Raw genomic sequence first — 24,541 nt, 5'->3', positions numbered from 1 at the left:
TTCTTGCCAATGCTTGTTGTTACTGGACTTTTTGTTTTGTTTTTGTTTATTTAATGTTTGTTTATTTTGAGAGAGAGAGAAAGAGCATGAGCCAGGGAGGGGCAGAGAGAGAATCCCAAGCAGGCTCCTGCTATCAGCACAGAACCCAACACTTGGCTGGATTTCATGACCATGAGATCATGACCTAAGACAAAATCAAAAGTCTGTCACTTAGCTGATTGACCCACCCAGGCATCCCTGGACTTCTTAATTATAGCCATCCTAATAGGTGTGAAGCAGTATCTCATTGTGGTTTTGATTTGCATTTCCTTAATGACCAATGAAGTTGAACATCTTGTATATTTCTGGAGAAATACCTATTTAAATTCTCTGCCCATTAAAAAAGATTTTTTTTTAGTTGTCGAGTTGTAATAGTTCTTTTATATTCTGAATAATAAACCTATATCAGATATATGGCTTATAAATATTTTCTCCCATTTTTTGAATTGTGTTTTCACTTTTTTTTTTTCTTTTAAGATCTTAATTTTTTTAAGTAATCTCTACACCCAGTGTGGGACCCAAACTCACAATCCTGAGATTGAGAGTCATGTGCTCCTCTGACTGAACCAGCCAGGTGCCCCCTTTTTTCACTTTTGTTGATAGTATGCTTGAAACACAAAAGCTTTCAAATTTGATGATGTCCAGTTTATCTATTTTTGTGTATGCATGTGCATTTGGTGTCATATGCAAGATTCCATTGCCAAATCCAAGATCGTGAAGATTTACCCCTATGTTTTCCTTTAAGGGTTTTATAATTTGGCTTTTATATTTAAGTTTTAATTCATTTTGGGGCACCTGGGTGGCTCAGTCGATTAAGTGTCCGACTTCAGCTCAAGTTATGATCTCGCGGTTCCTGGGTTGAAGCCCCGCATTGGGCTCTGTGCTGAACACTTGCTCAGAGCCTGGAGCCTGCTTCAGATTCTGTGTCTCCTTCTCTCTCTGCCCCTCCCCAGCTTGCACTCTCACTCTCTCAAAAATAAATAAATGTAAAAAAAAATTAATAAAGGTTTTCATTTTGAGTTAGTTTTTGTGCATAGTATCATGTAAGGGTTCAGCTTTATTCTTTGTGGCTATTCTGTTGTCTCAGAATCATCTGTTGAAAAGACTGTTTTTGTTCTTCCATTGAATAGTTTCGGCATCTTTGTTGAAGATTGTTTGATATATGGGTTTATTTCTCGACCCTTAATTCTGTTTCATTGATCTCTTTGTCTTTTGTTCCAGTAGTACCAACACTACCTTGGTTATTGTTATTTTGTAGTAAATTTTAAAATGGAGAAATGTGAGTTCTTAAACTTTGTTCTTTTTCTTTCTTTCTTTAAAGTTTATTTATTTATTTTGAGAGAGTGCCAGCAGGGGAGGGGCAAAGAGAGAGAAAGAGAGATCCCAAGCAGACTCCACACTGTCAGCACACGGCTGGACAGGGGCTCAATCCCACGACTGCAAGTTCACAACCTGAATGGATATCAAGAGTTGGACATTTAACCAACTGAGCCATCCAAGAACCCCTGTTCTTCTTTTTCAAGATTGGCTGTTCTTAATTCCTTACATTTCCATATGAATTTTACTCTCATGTTGTCAATTTCTACAGTGAAGCCAAGTGGGCTTCTGATAGAAATTGCCTTGGATCTGTAGATTCATTTGGGGTGTTTTACCATCTTAACAATAGTAGGTCTTCTACTTACATGGATGTCTTTCCATTTATTTAGATCTTTAATTTCTTTAAACAGTGTTTTGTAGTTTTCATAGTGTAAGTTTGTACTTTCATTAAATTTGTTCCTAGAGTATTTATTCTTTTTGGTGCTATTGTAGATGAAATTATTTCCTTAATTTCATTTTCAAGTTGTTAATTACAACTGTATAGAAGCATTTAATTTTTGTATATTATGTCCTGTAACCTGCCAAATTCATTATTCTAGAAGGTTTTTTGGTGAATTTCTTAGGATTTTTTGAATATAAGATCACGTCATCTGCAAATAGAGAGTTTTACTTAATCCTTTCCAATCTGAGTGGCTTTTATTTCTTACCTAATTGCCCTCCCTGCCTAGACCTTCTAATATGGTATTGAATAGAAGTAGCAAGAATGAATATCCTTCTCTTGTTCCTGATCTTAGGGAGAAAGCTTTCAGCCTTTCACCATTAAGTACAAAGCTAGCTGTGGGTTTTTAACAGATGCTCTTTATCAGGTTGAAGAAGTACCTTTTTATTCCTACTTTGTTTAGTGTTTTGTGTTGTTGTTTTTTATTTTGCTCAGTGTTTTTTTGTCATGAACAAGTATTGAATTTTATCAAATGCTTTTTGTGTATTTATTGAAGTGATCATGTGTTTTTGTTCTATTGATATGGTACATTACATTAGTTGATATCTGGGTGTATAATGCCAGCCTTGCATTACTAGGATAAATCCCCCTGGGCCATAGTGTATAATTCTTTTTGTATATTACAGAATTGGTTTGCTAGTATTAAATTTTCCATTGACTGAGGATTTTGGTATCTACAGTGATAAGAGATACTGGTCTTATAGCCCTTTTTCTTGTCATTTCTCTGGTTTTGGTGTCAGAGTAGTACTGACCTTATAGAATGAGTTGGGAAGTGTTTCTTCTGTTTTGGGGAAGAGTTTGTGAATAATTGGTATTCCTTAAATGTTTGGTAGAATTTATCTGTGTAGTCTCCTTGGCTTGAATATTTCTTAGTGGGCAGGTTTTTGTTTGGTTTTTTTACTAATTCAGTCTCTTTACTTATTATAGGTCTCTTCAGATTTTGTTTTTTTTCTGTTCTTAAGCCAGTTTGGTAGTTTGTGGCTTTCTAAGAATTGTCCATTTAGTTCATCTAAGTTAAATTGGCCATAGTATTCATTCATACTGTTTTATTTCTGTTAGTTCTGTAAGATCTGTGTGCCCCTCTTTCATTTCCATTTGAGAAGACCCCCGCCCCCCACCAGCTTCTTTTTGGTCAGTCTCCCTAAAGGTTTGTCAATTTTGTTAATCTTTTCAAAGAACCATTTTGTTGAATTTTCAGTTTTTCTATTTTCTATTTCATTAATTTTCATTCTAATATTTATTTCTTTCCTATTGCTGGCTTTATTTAGGTTTTGTTTCCTTTTCTTTTTCCAGTGTCTTAAGGTAGAAATTTAGATTATTAATTTAGGATCTTCTATTTTATTTTATTTTATTTCATTTTATTTTATTTTATTTTAATTTAATTTAATTTAATTTTATTATTTTATTTTATTTTAATGTTTATTTTTGAGAGAGAGAACATGTGTGCACGCAGGGGAGGGGCAGAGAGAGGGGAAGACCAAGAATCCCAAACAGGCTGTGCGCTGTCAGCAGACAGCCTGATACAGGGCTTGATCACACGAACTGCAAGACCATGACCTGAGCTGAAATCAAGAGTTAGACGCTTAACAGACTGATCCACCCAGGCGCCTCTTTTATTTTTTTAAGATTTTATTTTTAAGTAATCTCTACACCCACCGTGGGCCTCAGACACACAACCCCTTGATCAAGAGTTGCACACTTTACTGACTAAACCAGCCAGGCTCCCTGAGATCTTTCTTTTTTATTAATAGGGGTGTTTATAGCTATAATCTTCCCTCTAAAGACTGCTTTAGATACAACCCTAAAGTTTTGGTATGTTGTGTCTTTATTTTCATTCACCACCTTGTATTTTCTAATTTTCCTTATGATTTCTTCCATTAGTTATTGAGGTGTTAATTTTTACATTTTTGTGATTTTTCTCAGATTACTTGGCTGTTATTGACTCTAGTTTCATTCCATTCTGGTTGAAGAACATGCTTTATATGATTTCAGTCTTTCACGTTTATAGAGGTTTGTTTTATGACCTAGCATATGTTCAGTACTGGAGAAAGTTCCATGCATACTTGATGAGCATGTGTATTCTTCTCTGGTTGGGTGGAATGTTGTATAAATGTGTTAGATCCAGTTGTTCTATAATTTTGCTCGTCTCCTATTTCCTTGTGAATCTTCTGTGTACTTCTGTCCATTATTGAAGTGTTGAAGTTTCTAACTATCAATTGCCTTCTTCATTTCTGTCAGTTTTTGGTTCATGTATTTTGGTGCTATGTTATTAGGTACATATATACTTAGAATTATTATAGGTTGTCCATTTAACCATCATGAAATATTCCTCTTTATCTCTGGTAACGTTTGTTTTTTTTTTTTTAGTTTATTTTGCATCTTAGTATAGCCACCCCTCTTACGGTTGTTTGCAAGCTGTATCTTTTTACATCCATTTCTTTTAGTCTGAATCTTTGAATTTAAAATCCCTCTTATAGATAGCATATTGTTGGATCTTGTTTTTTTATTCCAGTGTGATAATCTCTGCCTTTTGATGTGATTATTTAACACAATCTCACTTAATGTTGTTATTGACAGTGGATTTCTGTCTGCCATTTTTTCCGTATATGTATCATGTCTATTTTGTTCCCGTTCCCCCCTTACTGCTTTCTTATGCATTAAGTAAATATGTAACATTTAAATTTCTTTCATATTTTCACTATATTTTTTTATTTCCTTAGTGATTGTTCTGGAGCTTACTATATACATCTTACCAGAATCTGTGTCAGCTTTATACTTACTTACTTCTAATGAGATTTAGAATTATCGCTAACATTTACTTTTGATTTCTGTGTTTGAAGTATATTCATTACTTCCTCTGTGTTCCTTTTCATTGTTTATATTTATTTAAAGTGTTGGTGGCCTACTTGGTATAGCTATGAAAATAACTGGAAATAATTTTCTTTTCAGTTAGAATCAAGAATAGAGGAACTTAGTAAAGAAGTTAAAGCTTCCAAAGATAAACTAGTAGCTCAAGACATTGCAGCTAAAAATGCAGTTCAGCAGTTACATAAAGAGATGGCCCATCGAATGGAACAGGTATTTTTCAAATCAATATCATTATTAACTTGATATTCTGGTGACTCTTTCTTGTTTATTACAAACTAACTTGTTAGACTGTTTTGAGTATCAGTGGTATCTTAAGAATAGGTAATTAATCTTTTTAAAAAATGCTAAAGCAATGCATAAATACATGCTAACTACAAAAATATTTTTAAAATTAAGGAAGTATATAGAAAAAAAAGTGAAAGTCCTCCTTCATTTGTACTTCTCTCTTCCTGCCCCCAATCCCTTTATATCCCACTCCTTGTTCTGTAGTAATTATTAATATTTTGGTTATGTATCTTACCACATACATAGGTATGTCACACAAGCTTATGTGTATGTATTCATATACTTATTCCTCCTACTTTTTTTTTTTATGTTTTATTTATTTTTGAGAGAGAGAGACAGCGTGAGCAGGGGAGGGATAGAGAGAGGGGGAGATACAGAATCCGAAGACAGGCTCCAGGCTCTGAGCTGTCAGCACAGAGCCCAACGTGGGGCTCAAACTCACAAACTGTGAGATCATGATATGAGCCAAAGTCGGATGCTTAGCTGACTGAGCCACTCAGGTGCCCCCTGATTCCTCCTACTTGATTGGAATCTTACTGTATATCTTTTTGGGGGGTTTCCTACTTAATTCATTTTGGTAATCTTTTTGAGTTGGTATATATGGATTTCAGAAGAGATCATTTTAAGTATTGTTTTTGTGTTATTATTGCCTGCACTCTTAAGTATAGGATCTTAGTCATCTTCATTTCTGTATTCATAAAACCTAGCATAATGCCTAACAATTGGTCCTTATGGTGAATTGAATCAGAAAGTGTTACCTGCCTGCTAACACTGTCAGTGAGATGGATCCTGTTCTTTCTGCCCTAAAGCTACTATCATAGGTAGCTTTCTGGAAGAACTTTAGCAAACAGTTGGTCCTCAACCTTTATTTCTGTGATTCTTTACAATATGATGATTTAAAATCTATGCTCTCAGCTCTCAAACTTTTTGTACTAATTGAAGAGAAATATAGACGATGAGACCTTAAGAATTTGTTGGTTTTGGTAGACTCAAACGTAACTGATAATTAGAACCACCAAGCTTTTTAAAAAATGTATTCTTTAGAGTTTATTATATTTTCAAATAAAAACAAAATAGTAGTTGGATATATACAATAACAATTCAAACAGTAGAAAATGAGGCTTCTTCCAAACATTTTCTCCCATTTTCCCCCTTCCCAGAGGTAACCATTGATGCCAGTTTCCTGTGTATTTTCCCCAAATGTTTATTGCCTAGACAAGCATGTGTGTATTCTCCTTCCTTCCATCCCCCCTTTTTAAAATAATTGGCAACATGCTGCATTCACTACTATGTAATTGTTCTCTCTATAATGATGAAAACTATAGGTGAAGTTATTAACATTAGCTAATGTATTGAGATTTAGCTATGGGCCAGGCTACGTTCAAAGCACTTTACAACTTATTTAATATTCACAACAACCCTACGAAGTGGGTATTATGGTGTAGATTTTGGAATTCGTTTCATTTAAATATTTATAGATCTGCTTCATTCCTTTTTACCCCTACCTTTTCCTGTCAACTTTTTGAAAATTTTTAAGCCTGTAGAAAAGATGAAAGAATAGTAAAATGAACACTGTTTTATCCTTCATGTAGAGTCACCAAACCTGGTTAAATTTTATTTAGAAGTAGATTCCCAGCATGAGTGTGCACCTGTTTACGCACACACAGTACATTCCCTAGTTTAATTTTCCAGCTTGAGGTTTCTCCATTTCTCGGACTGCAGGTAGAATGAATACGAACCTCAAACTTCCAAGAGGGTAGGCTTATATTATAAATTCTCAAGGACTTACAGCATGTTCCCTTTATACCCCCATTCCTGGATTGGGAAATGTCCACAGGGCAATGAAGAGTTCAGGCCTAGCATACCATTCTGGATTCCTGCTTCCCTTAGCTTCTTGGGCCCTGGGGGTTTCTCATACTTTGTTGTGAGCTCAACTGTTTATTAAAAGAATATTTGTTGTATTTCATCTAAATTTTTGGTGTTTTAGATGGGGATGGTTTATCTACCATATTTTGAGACCAGAGCATCTTACATTTTATCTTAATTTTAACTGGCTATTGAATCCTATTGATTATCTTATTCATGCTTTCTATGTGTTTATCCAAGTCAGTGATAAATATCTTAAACTGGTCAAATCCAAAGACTTACTGGCTCCTCTTCCTTTATCTGTACCCTAAATGGACAGACTTTTTGCAGAAGCTTAAGCAATAGTTACTGTATGATCTTGTTTAATACTTCCAACAGTTCTGGGAAGTAGGTGCTGCCATCATCTGGGTTGAGACCTAGAAATGTGAACACTCAGCACCCCACATTATTCCTTCGCAGCTGATCCACGGATGACCGAGTAACAGGACATCCCTCGCATAGTCAAGAACCTCATAATATTTGACTTTATTTTAATTGTCTTTTTTCTGGTTTTTCTGCTTCCCATCTCTCAATTTCAGCGAAGCTACCATCCTGCCACCAGTTATCTTACTAATTTGTTTAATAAAAGATTTGATTTATAAATCCTTTGGCTTCCCATTGCCTGTAGGATAAAATCTCAACTCATTAGCATGATAAGAGAAGCCCTTCTTCCTTTGAAGATTTAATCTCTAATTAAATCTGTTTCATAACTACTTCCCCCCACCCCAGTCCAACCAACATGCTAAATTTAAATCCTCCAAAATGTCGATATCCTCAAAAAAATTATGCTATTTTATACAACTAGGCATTTGCGCTTTTGTTCATGTTATATGTATATATGTTGTTTATATAACGTGTAAACATTTTGTTTATATGTTATTCATACCTAGATAATGAGCTTTTCTGGGACAGAAGCCACAACTTGTTCTTTGTGTTTCCAAAAGCTTATACATTATTTGAACATCAACTTATGAAACTAGACTTCTTTTTAGGTTGATATTATCATTAATTGCTTTTCCTAAGAACAGTTATTCAGTTATCTAAAAATATAGCTAATTCCGTTAACCAGTTCCAGCACAGTTTTCTCAATCCTTGTCCACAATTACATTGTGAAATTCTCAGGGATCTCTGACATTCCTATTCCAATATTTCCCTTAATTTTTCCTGAAAATTAACAGGTTATTTCAGTGGGGGGGGGGGCAATTGGACAATTTTGAAAAGTATTTGTATAGTATTCTGACTGTCTACTAGATGTGCTTATCAGCTATAGCAGAACTTCATGAAACGTTCTTTGTCATGTACTTTTCATCAGACCATGGTAGCTTTACCTACATTGTCTTTAACGTTATATGTTCTTCAATTCAGTTATAGTATCAGTTGGTATTTACCACTAGATGCCAATGAAAAGCCCTAAAGTTTAAGGTTTCATCTTTTATAACATAAATATGTGTTCCATCATATTTTCAAGCTATGAGTGTAAATTTACTTAAATGAAGGGCTATCTGTAGAAGTTTTCATTGCATGAAACTTCAGAATATGGAGTACTGGCTTATATTAACAGAATTTTGAGAGTATATAGATATCACAATCCAATTAGGTTTTTTTTTTTTTTTTAACGTTTATTTATTTTTGAGACAGAGAGACACAGAGCATGAATGGGGGAGGGTCAGAGGGAGGGAGACACAGAATCCAAAACAGGCTCCAGGCTCTGAGCTGTCAGCACAGAGCCCGACATGGGGCTCGAACTCACAGACCGCGAGATCATGACCTGAGCCGAAGTCAGCCGCTTAATCGACTGAGCCACCCAGGTGCCCCTAGATATTTTTTTAATAAGTGAAAAACTTTAGAAAAGTTTTTCATATACAAGAAATCAGATGATCATTCATTAGCCTACAGTTAGCAAGGGAGCTAAGATTTTTAGATTTTAGGAATTGTCAGGCATATAGTCAGGGTCCTGGCAGAAAACAGAAACTGCCGATTTGAGAATGTAATGAAAGGACTCTTTACAAAAAAGTATGGACAAGGTTTAGGGGACCCAAAGGCAAATGCAGGGTCTTGAGTTGCTAGAGGAGCCACTGTTACTCTTTGGGCTAAAGGAATAAGGAGAGGGAGCAGGTAATGCAACTCAGAAGGGTTAGTTGTATAGTGTGGACACCTGACACAGACAGTGGCCTTCCGCGAACCTGTGGTGACTCTGGAGGAGCCAGATCTCACTCTTTGCCTGTAGTTCTGATCTGCCTAATGCGTCCCGTTGACTGAATCCAACTGGAAGTGTGAGGGCAAGGGAACTTATTGATACGGTCCATGATAGTCATCTTCCCAAAGCACAGGGTGGGATAGGAAAGAGTGGAAGAGTGGATCTGGAGGAGTAAATGGGAAACAGTAACTATGTCAGCCAAAGTAAAAGGAATAGGAAAGAGTAAAAGCAAATAGTAGTGATAGTAATTTATTGGCTGTATCTTTTTTCTATAATTCTGAATTTTTCCTTTCATTTAAAAATTTCATGACACAGGCCTGAGAATGTTGTGCAAAAAAAACCCAAAAAGACATTGGTGATATTGTAGAAAAATTTTATTTTATTATTTTTTTGTTATTTAAAATTAGTTTTAAAGTTTATTTATTTTGAGAGAGAGCATAAGCAGGGGAGGGGCGGGGGGGGGGGGACAGAGGATCTGAAGCAGGCTCTGTGCTGACAGCAGAGAGCCCTACGTGGGACTTGAAATCACGAACCATGAGATCATGACCTGAGCCAAAGTCAGATGTTTAACTGACTGAGCCACCCAGGCACCCCTATTATTTTTTTAATATTTGTTCTTGAGAGGGAGGGAGAGAGAAGGGGATGGGCAGAGAGCAAGGGAGATAGCAGATCTGATCTGTTGTCAGGGCAGAGTCAGATGTGGGGCTCGAGCTCATGAACTGTGAAATCATGACCAGAGCCAAAGTTGGATGCTTAACCCACTGAGTCACTCGGGTGCCCCAAGTATTACTTATTTTGATTGATTTTGATTTTGTTTTGCAAAAAAAGTTTTATTAATGCTGGATATTTTTTCAAAGGCCAACAAAAAATGCGAAGAGGCACGCCAGGAAAAAGAAGCAATGGTAATGAAGTATGTAAGAGGCGAGAAGGAATCTTTAGACCTTCGAAAGGAAAAAGAGATACTTGAAAGAAAGCTCAGAGATGCAAATAAAGAATCCGAGAAAAACACTAACAAAATTAAGCAGCTTTCTCAGGAGAAAGGACGGTTGCACCAGCTGTATGAGACAAAGGTATAACTTGGTGCTGTTGTACCTTAGTTGAAATGTATTCTTTTTGCTTTTCTTTAATCAAATAATCATAACTTAATGTGGTTAAGTCACTATTAAAGTGGTTTTTGTTAGTTTGCCTTCTAAGAACATGAATGTTTTAGTAACTTTAATATCTCATTACTTGTCTGCGAAAAGTCTTTGCTGGGAAAAAATGAGATTGACACATGTTTATTAAATGACATTTTCTTGACAGGTATTTTTTTAAAGTCCTCTTTTAATATCTATATGTTGATGAGAGTTCTGCTTCAAAACATTTTATTTTGGTAAAATATATACATAGTATGATCAAGATGTAAACAATTTTTCAGCCAGAAGTATACAATTTGACTGAATCTGAATGTAACAGTTATTTATCATAGAATAGAATTTATATTTTTCTTGTAGAAAAACATGTTCTTCTTAGATGCTGCCCCAAAAGATTTAATTACTGAGCTTTTTAGAGTCTTTGCTGTTAACTAGCTGCCTCATGGCATGGTCTTATTTCTAGTGGATTATCATTTCTTGATGATGAATGTTATTTTTTTTATAAATTAACTTTTAGTTCAGAAATGTTGTCATTGTTCTCAGGAATTCTGGAAAAATTTAATTTGTATTTTGCCTGAATGCCAGCCAGTTGAGAAGAATCATGAAGGTGTACTTGTACTTGCAACGTATCTAGTTGGTAAAAATGTAAATGTTAATCATCTTATGTCTATTAATTTGATTTAGGGTTTTGCTACTCTCTTAATCATTTGAACTTTAAATTAGGTTTACGGCTTGTAGGTTATAATATGCTAGCCCCTGAAATACAGTGTTAATTGCACTGATTATTTTGATGAGGCATAAAAGATACACAAAGAGTTGGTTGATTGTTTAAGTGAAAAATATGACCTAGTGATATTGTTTTAGGAAAGTGAAACTACTAGACTCACCAGAGAAATTGACAAATTAAAAGAAGATATCAACTCTCATGTCATAAAAGTAAAATGGGCACAAAACAAATTAAAAGCAGAAATGGATTCACACAAGGTAAGTACTGTAATGCAATGGAAAAATTATTAAAACCAGTTTTAAGAGCAAATGCAATAATAGTTAATGAGGCATAAAGCTTAATTTAGTGACTTCTGTGGAGTAGGGGGGGCCTAAATATTTGGTAATTGTGAAAAGGTATTTCCTTGCATGATTTACATATTAAATTACACTATTAAATTTTATCATAAATTTTAAAAATATTAAACTTTGTCATTCATTGTTTATAAATCCAAAATTGATTTTGTTCTTTAAGCATTTTTTGATATCTATATTTAATATTAAACATTGTCAGAAATTTAGGGGAAAGAGGGGAGTCTGGGTTATTTATAAAAATTAAAAGTAAACTCTGAAAATTTTAAAGGAATGTCAGTGATGCTAAGATTCTTATAATCAAGAAATATAAATTCTTGTTTATGTGGTGCCTGGGTGACTCAGTCGGTTGAACGTCTGACTCTTGACTTCAACTCAGGTCATAATCCCAGAGTTGTGGGATTGAGCCCCATGTGTGCCACCAAGTGTGGAGCCTGCTTAATGTTCTCTCTCTCCCTCTGTCCCCTGCCCCTCCCCAGCTTATATGCACCCTTGTGCACTCCCACTCGCTCTCTCAAAAATAAAAGAAAATAGAGGCACCTGGGTGGCTCAATTGGTTAAGTGTCGGACTTCGGCACAGGTCATGATCTCGCGGTTCGTGAGTTCGAGCCCTGTGTTGGGCTCTGTGCTGACAGCTAGGAGCCTGGAACCTGCTTCAGATTCTGTGTGTCTCCCTCCCTCCCTCCCTCCCTCCCTCTCTCTCTCCCTCTCTCCCTCTCTCTCTCTCTCTCTCTCTCTCTCTCCCCCTCCCTGATGTGTGTGCACGCACATGCATGCTCTCTCTCTCAAAAATAAACATTTAATACAATTTTTTAATTAATAAATATAAATTTTTATTTTAATAAGAGTATAATAAAGATTTTAAGAATATTTCCATATCTGTTTACTATGAATATAATTGCATTGGTATTATGCCTAATGAGTATCATTTAAAAAAAATTAATATAATGATAAGTGATCCTAAAGGCTGGTATGTGATGCCATGATTTTAAGCACCAACTGAACTGGTGTAAGAGTTAATAAAAATCTGAAGATGATAGATGTGAAGTAAAAGAACAACTTCAAAATAGGATTTAAACTGAAGAGCAGTATTATTTATAACAATTGCCAACTTTTCAAAAATAAGATTAATGATATTGTTTAAAACCATAATCATAGGTTATCTCACTAAATAATTCTAAGTAGAACTGTTAATAACCTTTGGATATTTGCATATAATATTGTCAGAGAAAACTGTTGGGAGAAGTGTTGACGGTGGTGACAGAATAGAGAATGGCAGCTGTCCTCGAGTTCTGAGCTAAATGCTGATCCGCACAGGAGTGTTGACGAGCTACACAGGCAGAGAAGGAATTAGGATCAGAAATCCTTGCAGTTTACACAGGCAGGGCTGTGAATCATTTAAAATGTCCCTTTACTTTCAGTTACAGAATGAAGAATTAAAATTCCAAATCCTACATCATGATAATGATTTCCAAACTATCCAAATTGCTTCAAGATCTGAATATAATAGTGGGTCATATCTAATATCTGTGGCACTTTTCTCCTCATTATCTCTAGCCCTAAGGGATGGGATGCTGCAACTTATTAGAATACTAGCATTGGAGCGTGAAAAGTGAAAGGCTAACATTTGGTCTTCTGTGACCATATGTGTTAAAAAATTGGTAATAATAGATATTTAATGGCAGCTTTGAGGTGAGATGAAACCAGATACTTTGTAAGTAGGTTAGAGAATTAGTTTAAGGCTGACATAATGAGGTCACGTGGTGTGGATTGCTAGAAAACGAAAATAAGCATATTGACCTAGTATGTGGAAATTAGAAATTGACCAGTTTTTTTTTAAGGCATTTATTAACCAGCAGGTGTTTGACTGGGCCTTCCTCTGTGCACAGCACTGTATGAAATAATATGGATGCTGTAAAAGCCATGGAGGACACAGTAATTGCTTTGAGAGAGTGTCTGGGATGGGATCCTGGTTACCTGTTTTACGTTATTTACCTAGTAGATGTGAGGTGGCGTCTCTAGATCAAAGGATACAAAGATTTAATGACCGTCTAGGCAGTATAGGCCACCTTTTAAAATGTGAACAAGAGCCAGGACTCTTGTAAGTTTTTCTCCAGGCACCCTTTCCAATTTCTAGTTTCTGCCCACCCAGTCCTAGGTATTAATATTGAAGTTCTGGATGTTACTGGATTCACTGTGATCGTTAACCGCTGAGCAGGCCTCCAGAGGTATTACCAGAAACTAAGCCTTAGTTAGATCGGATAGCTCCTTCATCAGTAGATATCAATTGGATCAGACAATAGAAATAGTTTCACTTATTCCTTTTCTGAAACTCCTTTGGAAGTTAAATTGAAATGTGTTTTTAATGCCTAGCTTCTAAAAACAAAAGCCTTTTATTTATTTATTTATTTTTTAAATTTTTTTTTCAACGTTTTTTATTTATTTTTGGGACAGAGAGAGACAGAGCATGAACAGCGGAAGGGCAGAGAGAGAGGGAGACACAGAATCGGAAACAGGCTCCAGGCTCTGAGCCATCAGCCCAGAGCCCAACGTGGGGCTCGAACTCACGGACCGCGAGATCGTGACCTGGCTGAAGTCGGACGCTTAACCGACTGCGCCACCCAGGCGCCCCAAAAGCCTTTTATTTTTAGTGTAGTGAAGGACTTTCCCCACAGTGTACCTCATATAATTGTTCACCTACCTGGTTGCTACCTATTGACCTACTTGGTCCCAGGATAAAATAATCTCACTGGAGCATAGATGTTGTCAGTGATAACTTCATTCTTGTATGGTTTAACTTATAAAGCCCACTAATTAGAAGCTAGTGCTCACTTTTAATTAGCTTTACTGTTACCTCACATAGTAGAAGTATATGTTCAGTTCTGTAACTCTTCTATAACTATAATTTGTTGCATTATGGAGTAACAGGGTTCAGTTTAACCTCCCACCTTTAAAAACTTAAAAAAAAAAAAAGAAAATATATGAAATGAAGGTTTTTAGGTTTGGGACAACAAAGGCAGCACAGGACAGTGATCCCTGAGAGAAGGGAATCAAGCAAGATGGAGAATTTCCAGGTTGCTGCAAAGAAGAAGAACCCAGACAGATTCCAGCAAGTCTCCATGAATTGAGGAGACAAAGTTTGAAGTATGGGAAACAGGGTAGAGTACCAGAGAAGAGAAAGATTTGGAGATTTGCACTGTGTTCCCTTCAATTCTTCATTCAGCTCAGTACTAATCAGTATATGTGTATGAGAAAGAGGTGGAGAAAGAACTATCAGAAAGGAGTAGGGGTGACAATTCCTAGGGCTCATAAGAGTGGTTCACGTTTCCCCCAACCAAGAGAGAGTGCTCTTAACATACAGGGCATCCAGTGGTTCTCAGAAGGGTGTTGCTTTAGCAGTGGGGACTAATTAGCCCGAATTCAAAGTCTGTTATGGGCCCATCTTACAAAGCTTTGAAAGAAAACCTCAAATCAAATTGTTTCAAATAACCATGTCCCAGAAGAAAGCCCAAAATACTTGAATTCAGAAATCTCTAGGATCTACAAACTTATAATTGACAGTGTCTGGTATCCAATAAAAAATTACCAGACCTGCAAAGAAGCAGGAAAATATAGCCTATAATGAGAAGTAAAGAAAAATCAATTGGTAGAAACAAAGCCAGAAATGACCTAGGTGAAAGAAGTAGGTAAGGATGTTAAAACAGCTGTTATAAAAATATACTCCATATATTCAAGAAGGTAAATAAAAGCATGAGTATGTTAAAAGTAGAGACATGAAAGGTGAAATGGATGTAACGTCTGAGATGAAAAATACGGCGGGCAGAATTAACAAGATTAGATACTATAGAAGACAAGATTGGTGGACTCAAAAAACATGAAACTTTAAAAGCTATGCTAGTGACTCCTAGATTTATAACTTGGACACAGAATTCCAGATTCATATAGTCCAATGGCTGTTTGGCATCTGACATCTGGGATGACTCACAGGCATCTTCAACTGAACATGTCTAAAACTCTGTGGATAATGTGCCCGCCCTCCATTGCTTCCCTTCTCAGTAGATGGCAGTTCAGTCTTTTAGTTGCCCAGGCCCAAAACCTGAGGATTGTCCTTGAATTCTCAGTCACCATATCCAGTCCTTTAGCGACTCTTCTTGCTCACTTCTTTCAGGTCTTTACCCATCTGTCACCTCTCAGTGTCACTTTCCCTGGCTCTCTCAACATTCATACCTCCCTTCAGACTTGCTTGTGCCCTTTATTTTTACTTCCTAGCACTTGTCACTATCTAATATAACGTAGTTTTACTTATGTATTTTATGTATTATTTATGATCATCACTAGAATACCAGCTTTATGAGAGTAGATATTTTAACTGTCTTCCAGTAAGATTTCCCCAAAGCTTAGAACAGTGCCTCACATGGCAGTGAACACAGAATGAGTGACTGCATCAATGAAACATAATACCTTAACCAAACTTATTTTATTCGATTATTTAATAATGATTTAGCATTATAGGAATCTCTCAATTGCTGTTTTTTGAGTGGAGTACCTACTGTGTGCCTAGCTGTTTCAGTTATTGATGATATGAAAGTGGGGAAAAAATATATGAACGATTTTTCTCTCCCCTCCCCTCTTCAAGCTAATACTCTGATATTAAAAAAAAAAAAACAAGGTTTGAAAAATTCTCCAAATAATTTGTATTTTAGAAGTGATACTGAGTTTTTTTTTAATTTTTTTTTTAATGTTTATTTATTTTTGAGACAGAGACAGAGCATGAATGGGGGAGGGTCAGAGAGAGAGGGAGACACAGAATCTGAAGCAGGCTCCAGGCTCTGAGCTGTCAGCACAGAGCCCGACGCGGGGCTCAAACTCACGGACCGTGAGATCATGACCTGAGCTGAAGTCGGACGCTTAACCGACTGAGCCACCCAGGCGCCCCAAAGTGATGCTGAGTTTTAATCCAAACCAAGTTTTTACTAGAAGACCAGCAACTGGAAGTATCTAGCTAAGTACTTAATTGTATGAGAGATTATAATAAAAAATGACATGAGAGAAGCGGTGTGTGAAGACAGGTGCAATTTAGGTGGTTCAAAAGACGAAGAGAAAGACGTTCAAAGTGGAGGAACAACAAGAAAAAAGGAAAAATGGGAGATGAGTATTTGATGTTTAGCAAGACTGGCCTACCTACAGCAGAAAGTTTATATTAGTGATTCCTTGTTGATTCAGCAAATATACTTGAACAATAAACATGTGGCAAGTGCTAAGCCGGGGGTTGTCCAGAAGCTGTGTACTCAAAGGGGGGAACACGAAAGCTACAGTACGGCGTATACATTGTTATACCCTATGATGCCCCGGATTCTGTCTATGGGAAGGCAGAATAGCAGCGTCTACCCCCTTCTGACTAGCAGCTACCAGGAGGTCATACCTAAACCCTCGTCTCAAATCCACAGGATAGCCCAGACCATGGGACTGGATGGGTGCTCTGAAGGAGAACTTTGGAAAATGAGCTGCAGAGCAGGGCTGTATCTGAAAAATTGCCACAGGAAGCAGGAAGCCAGTTGAGGATACAGAGGAGGCAACAGCAAAGAGGGAAAAAACAGTATATTGTCTTGTAGTAGAAACAGAGGAAGGCTATCCAAAGAGTCAGAAGGGGTCAGAACTGGAGCAGGTAAGTCAAGAATTAAAAATGAGAGAAAGTAGTTGGATTTGGTAAGAGTAGTCCGTCCAAACCTTCAGAATTGCTATTTCAGGAGAGTGGTTAGGAACAGAAACCAAATCACAGCATGGATGTGTAAGACAGTTTCGAATAGATACCATGGCTGTGAAACACCTGTCTCTTGTGTGTGTGCAAAGAGCTGTTTAACGCTGTGTTCGTCTTGGCTTATCATGTTAGTTACTTGTAGCGATTTACTTAAAACTCTGTCAAATTTAACTTTATTTTATGGCTATCAGTTAACTGCATAGGCCGCTTTATTTGTTGTCAGAAGCGTAAAGTGTTATTTCTAGAAAATATGTGACCCCTCAGTGGCAGTGCCAAGACAAGAACTTTCTCTACTCTAATCATTGTTCTTACCGTTCATCACGTTACTGTGCTCAACCTTGTCGCTGTGTGTGAGGGACAATGTTTTCCTTCCCCAGTGTAGGGAAGAACCCAGTTCTCCCTGCTGTGTCTTTCTTCCCTGTGAGTCTCCTTTACTTTTACACAAGACACTTGACCTCTGACACTTCTGGTCCACCAGATGTGTGGAGGTTTTCCCTCCCTGCAAGTAATTCTCTGTGAATACCACCTAGGTGTCCTACAGTTTCACTCGACTCTGACACATCTCCCTGGAGGTAGCATCGGATCCCACAGATTAAGGGTTCGGTCTTACAAGAATGCCCACCCACCCCCTGCCACATACATACTTCAGATGTTATCACCCGTGCTTATGACCAACCAGCTATAGATCAGAAGTTGCAGCCACCCCCTCCTTGGGTTGGAAATTTTCCTTAAAGAACTCAGAGAAACACATGTTTACCGCATTATAAAGGGTATGATAAAGGACACAGATGAACAACCAGATGAAGAGCTGTGTAGGGTGGGGTCTGGAAGGGTCCCAGGCGCAGGAGCTTCCATCCCCATGGAGTTGGCGGGCGTCACCCTCTCAGTGTGGTCGTACTTGCCAGCGTGGAGGCTCTCTGAACCCCATACTTTGGGATTTTATGGAGGCTTTGTTATGTAGGCATGATGGATCGTCAACTCCATCTTCAGGCTTTCTTTGGGGGCTAAAAATTCCTGGCTTCTAATCATGACATGGTCTTTTTGGTGACCAGCTCTCATCCAGGAGCCCACCTAGAGTTGTCTCATTAGAACAAAAGACACCCCTGTCACTCAGGAAGTTACAGGGGTTTCAAGAGCTCTATGTCAGGAGCAGAGGCCAAAAGCAATATTGCAGTGGGTTGCCTGGGTGGCTCAGTCAGTTAAATGTCCGACTCTTGCTTGATCTCAGCTCAGGTCTTACTTTCAGGGTTGTGAGTTCAAGCCCTGCGTTGGGCTCCACGCCCAAAAAAACACACACACACAAACGATATTGCAACAAGAAATGCTCCTAGTGTTCTTATCACTTAGGATATTACAAGGGTTTTAGGAGTTTTGTGTCAAAGACCAAGGCAGAGACCACTGTGTATTTTTTTCTTGTCTCACACTGTCTTTTGTCAATGCAGGAAACCAAAGATAAACTCAAAGAAACAACAACAAAGTTAACTCAAGCAAAGGAAGAAGCAGATCAGATAAGGAAAAATTGTCAGGATATGATAAAAACGTATCAGGTATGCTTAACTTTTCAAATAGATTAGTAACAAAATTGCACCAAATATCAGTACTCGTTTTGTATCTACAGTGTTGGTAGTGTGGAATGGATTTGGTAGGACAGTTAAATAAATTGCAGACTGTTTCCTGTGTTAAAGTACTTGCAGCTTAAATAGAGATCTTATTAGGGAAGTTTTAACCAAATAAAAACATTAGAAAATGTCAGAAGAATGAAGAGTACCGGAAACGTATAACATAAAACCTACTCTGTGTTATGTTACATATCTTAAGTGCTATTCTTGTTCGTGAAGAATTGACATCTTAAAAACCTTTCAGTGCAATCCTTTTTAGTATGTAAGGTATGCATTTCACCATCAGTAAACAATGGCAAAAGCTGTCACGTTCCAAAGCATAAAACTTTAAAAGTTAAGTCCTACTTTTTTCATTTCTTTTCCATTAGGAGTCAGAAGAAATTAAATCAAATGAGCTGGATGCCAAGCTTAGAGTCACAAAAGGAGAACTTGAAAAACAGATGCAAGAAAAATCCGACCAGCTAGAGGTGAGTGGCTTCGCTCTTTTCATACCGTGGATTGTGTAATAAATACAGAGGGAGAGAAATAATAAATAATGTTATGCTAAGTGTAATAAGAGAATAATAAGGCCTTTTCGAAGGAACGCGCAGTAACGTTTAGATCTTGTCTGGTACATAATGATTTGTGGTTTCTTTTAAACTTTTTAAAAGATGCATCATGCCAAAATAAAAGAACTGGAAGATCTGAAGAGGACATTTAAGGAGGGCATGGATGAACTACGAACACTGAGAACAAAGGTAATTAAATCGTTAGTCATTTCAGAGGAAGGGTCAATATCTTTAATTTGGGACTCATTCTGATTTTCCAAGTGTTGGAGAAAGGATATTTATATAGAAATGTTTCAAAATGAAAGAACTCAGAGGAGTAGAATGTCGATTTCCTAGCAACGAAGGTGAGTCTCTTATTGAAATGAAAATGTCTTCCACTTTAGTCCCTTTGAACTATTTGCCACACATTGCTGTTTTACGGCACATTTGCTGTTTCTGTAACTTCTCCTCGGGCCTCTAATGTAAGGCAGTCTTGTCAGCGAATTAATTGGAAAGAAAGTTGGACTTTAGAACTGTGAGTGACAAAAAATGATAGACTTCATATTTCTCCCATATAGTCTTGTACAGTGTTAATTTCTAACAATCTAGTATAGTCTTTATTGGAAGAATAGTATCCCTTTTGATATGGATGTGAAATATCATTGAATACCATTTATTTATTTAGAAATAGGCTTTTAAGTAACAACCTGGAATTTGCCATCACTTAATAGTTTTCAAAGTGCCTTTCGTGTGCATTCCATTTGTTCTCCGTGCCAGTTTTTTGAGGTAAGTAGGGAAGGTATACGGTTTTCAGGTGAGGAAATGGAGATTCAGCAAAAACAATGTGACAAGCTAAAACTCCCGAGACTAAATCATAAGAAATCTGAGACTGAGTCCTAGGACTGTCAACATCCCGTTGTATTTTCTTCACATTAATTAGTTCCGCTCCAGAATTTAGCTTGGATTATTAATATGTAATCACTATTTGAAGTAATTAAGGAACAAGAAAATATTGTTTGTGCGCTAACTTGGTTATGATTTTTGATAGGTGAAATGTCTAGAAGATGAACGATTAAGAACAGAAGATGAGTTATCAAAATATAAGGAAATTATTAATCGCCAGAAAGCTGAAATTCAGAATTTATTGGACAGAGTGAAAATTGCGGATCAGATACAGGAGCAGCATCAAAGGTATAAACTTCACAACTTTTCTTTATGCTAATCAATAGGCTCTTCTGTCTCAAGATTGTGTTCTTAAATGCCATTACTGCATTAAACAAGAATAATTTTACAATTTGACTAGTGAAAAACTTTTAAATTCCTGTCTTTGTTTGAACTTTTTTGGATTATCTTTGAAGTTCCTATCATGGCTTCTAAAAATCAAAGTGTATATACCCTCAATATTGGAAATAGCAATTTATAAGACAGAATGGTTTTTAGTTTCTTTATCCATTCTTTAACTTTCAAATTATGTTACTTACTTTTTCTTCCCAAAGGTAGATACGTACATATACCTGTATCTTTGTGTGTGTGTAGTGCAGAGTCAGGAGCTGACCTTATTCCTTGACCTCTTGTAAAACCTTTTAGCTAGACTCTACTCGTGACATGACCTGGCAGAGCGTGGATTCAGCTTGAATCCAAATACCTTCTTTTTCATACCTTACCCATATCTGCTGCTGAGCGTTGCTAAAAATTCTCACCATCATCAGGGTTGATGCTGTGATAAATCCATGGTTAGTTGGTCACCTCAACTGGAAATGATAATGATGTCCCTAGTCATAGCCTCTCCCCGACCTGGAAGCATCTATTCCTGCTTTGTTCACACTTCTGGTCTCCCTCCCCTTGATATTTAGGCTTAGCGGGCAATTACCTCGTATTTACCTCACAAAAGAAATGGGAGCTAACAAGTTCTTGATCTGTCCTGTGAACTCGCCAGCCTTTGCAACCTTTCTTTCTTTTCCTTTTGTTGTTATGGAAGAAGTGTTCCTGTTCCCCTCTGAATTGAGCTTTTCTCTCGACGTCTGTGGATCCCATGCTCTTCTGCTTCTCTTATCCTTTATTTCTTACCCCTCTCTAAATTTTTTCTTTCTGCACTTAAATATTGTATATTAAAAACATTAAAATTCCTATGACTCCCCTACCCTTTTCCTGTCCTTCACAACGAGCATCTTCGTAGAATCATCTATACGCATCCTCCCCGCCCTTGCTTCCTTTGTTCTTTTTCTCTCTACGTCCTTCTAGGTTCTACCCCAACCTCCCATTAAAAACTGCTAATGCCTCCTTAAATCTAGCACACGCTTCTCAGACTAAGCCTTGCTTGAATTTTCAGTATTTTTAAAATTTTACTCACTTATTTTGAGAGAGAGAGGGAGAGTATGAGTGCTGGAGGTACAGAGAGGGAGAAAGCGAATCTCAACAAGGCTTCACATCTAGCACAGAGCCCAGCACGGGGCTTGATTTCATGAACTGCGAGATCGTGACCAGCCGGAGTCAAGAGTTGACAGTTAACTGACTAAGCCACCTAGGAGCCCTGAATTTTCAGTATTAAGACCATTAAGCCCCTTATCTTTCTTGACATGCTCTGTTCTTCGGCTTCATTTCATATCTGCTTTCCTGGTGTTCCTCCCCACTTTGTGGCCACTCGTTTTCTCCTTTCCTCGGCAGCCTTCTCTTTGTCATAAAACTCTTGTTGTTGTTTATCATACCCCCGAGTGAGCCTTACCATTCCCATACCATACTGCAGGACCTTCAGATACTGTCTTCAGCCCTTTTTGTTGAGCTCCAGACACACAAGTATCACAGACACCTCAAACTTTAATGTGTCCCAAACTGATTCATCTGCCCTGTCCATAAATACACTCCTCTCCTGTTCCTGAGGTGAATGATGCGTGTAGCACCCACGTGACTTTCCAGCCCAGGAGCCTGGGGCTCCTCCTTGGCTCTTCTCTCCTTCCCCTCACACATCTAACCAGAAACAGAGTGTTAGTGAGTATCCTTCAAGTCGTGTATTTTTTACGTTCCCACCACTGCTATCATTGTCCTTTCATCTGGAAAACTGCCACAACTTCTAAACTGTCTTTTTTTAGTTTGGTGGGGGTTTTGTTTGTTTGTTTTTGTTTTGCTTCCCTTTGAATCCATTTCCTACACTGTGGCCAGCATAATCTTTTTAAAATGGAAATCTCACAAGCTTTCAGTGATTTCCCATTGGCTCAAACTGCCCTGTGAGCTCAGATGCCTTAGCATGGCTTGGAAGATCAGTAGCCACCTTGCTCCTCCCTCTGTGCCTTCTCTTTTTTCAGCACAATTGCTTACAAATGTTGAGTGTCTCCCGTGTTCAATGCTGGGGATATAATGCTGTCGCTGTCCCCATCAGTGTTGAAGCAACAAACAAGTCATTCTGTCGTTCCCTCCCCAGATTTAGCACATACTGTTTCGTCTACCAAAAACATATATATATATTTTTAATATGAAATGTATTGTCACATTGGTTTCCATACAACACCCAGTGCTCATCCCGACAGGTGCCTTCCTCAATGCCCATTGCCCACTTTCCCCTCCCTCCCACCCCCCGTCAACCCTCAGTTTGTTCTCAGTTTTTAAGAGTCTCTTATGCTTTGGCTCCCTCCCTCTCTAACCTTTTTTTTTTTTTTTCCCTTCCCCTCCCCCTTGGTCTTCTGTTAAGTTTCTCAGGATCCACATAAGAGTGAAAACATACGGTATCTGTCTTTCTCTGTACGGCTCATTTCACCCAAGAACATATTTTGATGTCTCGGTCACTCCTACTTTTTCTTTAGGTCGGGAATTAGCAAACTGTGGCCCGAGAGCCAAATCCAGCACGCTACCTTTTTTTTGTAAATAATTTTTTTGTTTTGGAACACAGCTGCTCTCATTCCATTATGGGCTGTCCGAGGCTGCTTTCACACCACGGTACCAAGGAACAACAGTCGCCACAGGGCCATGTGCCCTAGAAGCTTAAATTGTTTACTGTCTGGACTTTTTGCAGGAAAAGTTTGCTAACCTTTACTTTAAGTATTCATTTAAACATCACTTATACGAGGTGAGGCAACCCACTCTGCGCTTTCATGAAAAATGTTTTATCACACATACAGTTTCCTTACTTGAATGAAAGCCCTTTGAAGGCAAGCCCGTGTCGGTCTTGCTCACTTACACTCCCAGCTCTTAGCAACTAGCACATATCAGGTAGTCATAAAAATCCAAATAAATAATTTGGATGAATGCGTAAAAGTAATTCATAAAACATTTTATTTGATGAAAACTCCCAAACCATTAACTTAATGTATTTTAATAGTTTTTTTTCCCCTAAACATAAACTTTGTTTTTTAGAGGTAAACAAGAAATTGAAAATTTGAAGGAAGAAGTGGAAAGTCTCAATTCTTTGATTAATGACCTACAAAAAGACATCGAAGGCAGTAGGAAAAGAGAATCTGAGCTACTGCTGTTTACAGAAAAGCTCACTAGTAAGAATGCACAGCTCCAGTCTGAATCCAATTCTTTGCAGTCACAATTGGATAAGCTTTCCTGTAGTGAAAGTCAGTTACAAAGCCAATGTGAACAAATGAAACAGACAAATACTAATTTGGTAAGTATAAATTTACATGTAACTTTTATTTATTTATTTATTTTAAATTTTTTATGTTTATTATTTATTTTTGAGAGAGAGAGAGAGTGTGTGAGCAGGCGAGAGGCAGAGAGAGAGGGAGACACAGAATCGGAAGCAGGCTCCAGGCTCCGAGCTGTCAGCACAGAGCCCAACGCGGGGCTCAAACCCACGAGCTGTGAGATCATGACCTGAGCCGAAGTCGGACACTCAACCGACTGAGCCGCCCAGGCACCCCTACATTTAACTTTTAAAGCAACATAGCAAGAAGCACAAATTAAATTTTCCTACTAGCATAAACCCACTGGTAGTTGAGTTAAACTCTTTTTTTGTATTGGCATTGACTTTCTGGCAATTTCAAATGCTGTGCAAGGTAACAGTTTTTCTTTCCAACTTGTTCAAAGTGTCCTTTGTCCTTCCTAATTTATAATAAAATGTCTCCCTAAAATGCTTATGAAAAAGTATTTCACTTTTGAAAATAAGAAAACCATGGTTTTTTGGGGGCGCTTGGGTGGCTCAGTCGGTTGGGTGGCCGACTTCGGCTCAGGTCATGTTCTCATGGTTTGTGAGTTCGAGCCCCGCGTGGGGCTCTGTGCTGACAGCTCAGAGCCTGGAGCCTGCTTTCAGTTCTGTGTCTCCCTGTCTCTGGCCCTCCCCCGCTCACGCTCTGACTCTCTCTCTCAAAAATAAATAAACATT

The 24,541-nt window shown here is 37.7% G+C and overlaps 1 protein-coding gene across 2 annotated transcripts in view; it reads left to right on the top strand.

The window, feature by feature from the left end:
• CCDC186 (coiled-coil domain containing 186) overlaps nt 1-24,541 on the top strand; it is a 53,781-nt gene that overhangs the window by 18,620 nt on the left and 10,620 nt on the right. For both annotated transcript variants that reach the window (XM_019813837.3, XM_003994418.6), the window contains exons 4-11: nt 4,805-4,933; nt 9,968-10,180; nt 11,108-11,227; nt 18,521-18,625; nt 19,066-19,164; nt 19,348-19,434; nt 20,273-20,415; nt 23,569-23,824. In XM_019813837.3, the coding sequence (XP_019669396.1) occupies nt 4,805-4,933; nt 9,968-10,180; nt 11,108-11,227; nt 18,521-18,625; nt 19,066-19,164; nt 19,348-19,434; nt 20,273-20,415; nt 23,569-23,824 (1,152 nt within the window). The remainder of the gene's footprint in view (nt 1-4,804; nt 4,934-9,967; nt 10,181-11,107; nt 11,228-18,520; nt 18,626-19,065; nt 19,165-19,347; nt 19,435-20,272; nt 20,416-23,568; nt 23,825-24,541) is intronic.

Source organism: Felis catus, chromosome D2 (genome assembly GCF_018350175.1).
Source record: "Felis catus isolate Fca126 chromosome D2, F.catus_Fca126_mat1.0, whole genome shotgun sequence".
Taxonomy (NCBI): domain Eukaryota; kingdom Metazoa; phylum Chordata; class Mammalia; order Carnivora; family Felidae; genus Felis; species Felis catus.
This window is presented reverse-complemented; position numbering and strand designations above follow the sequence as displayed.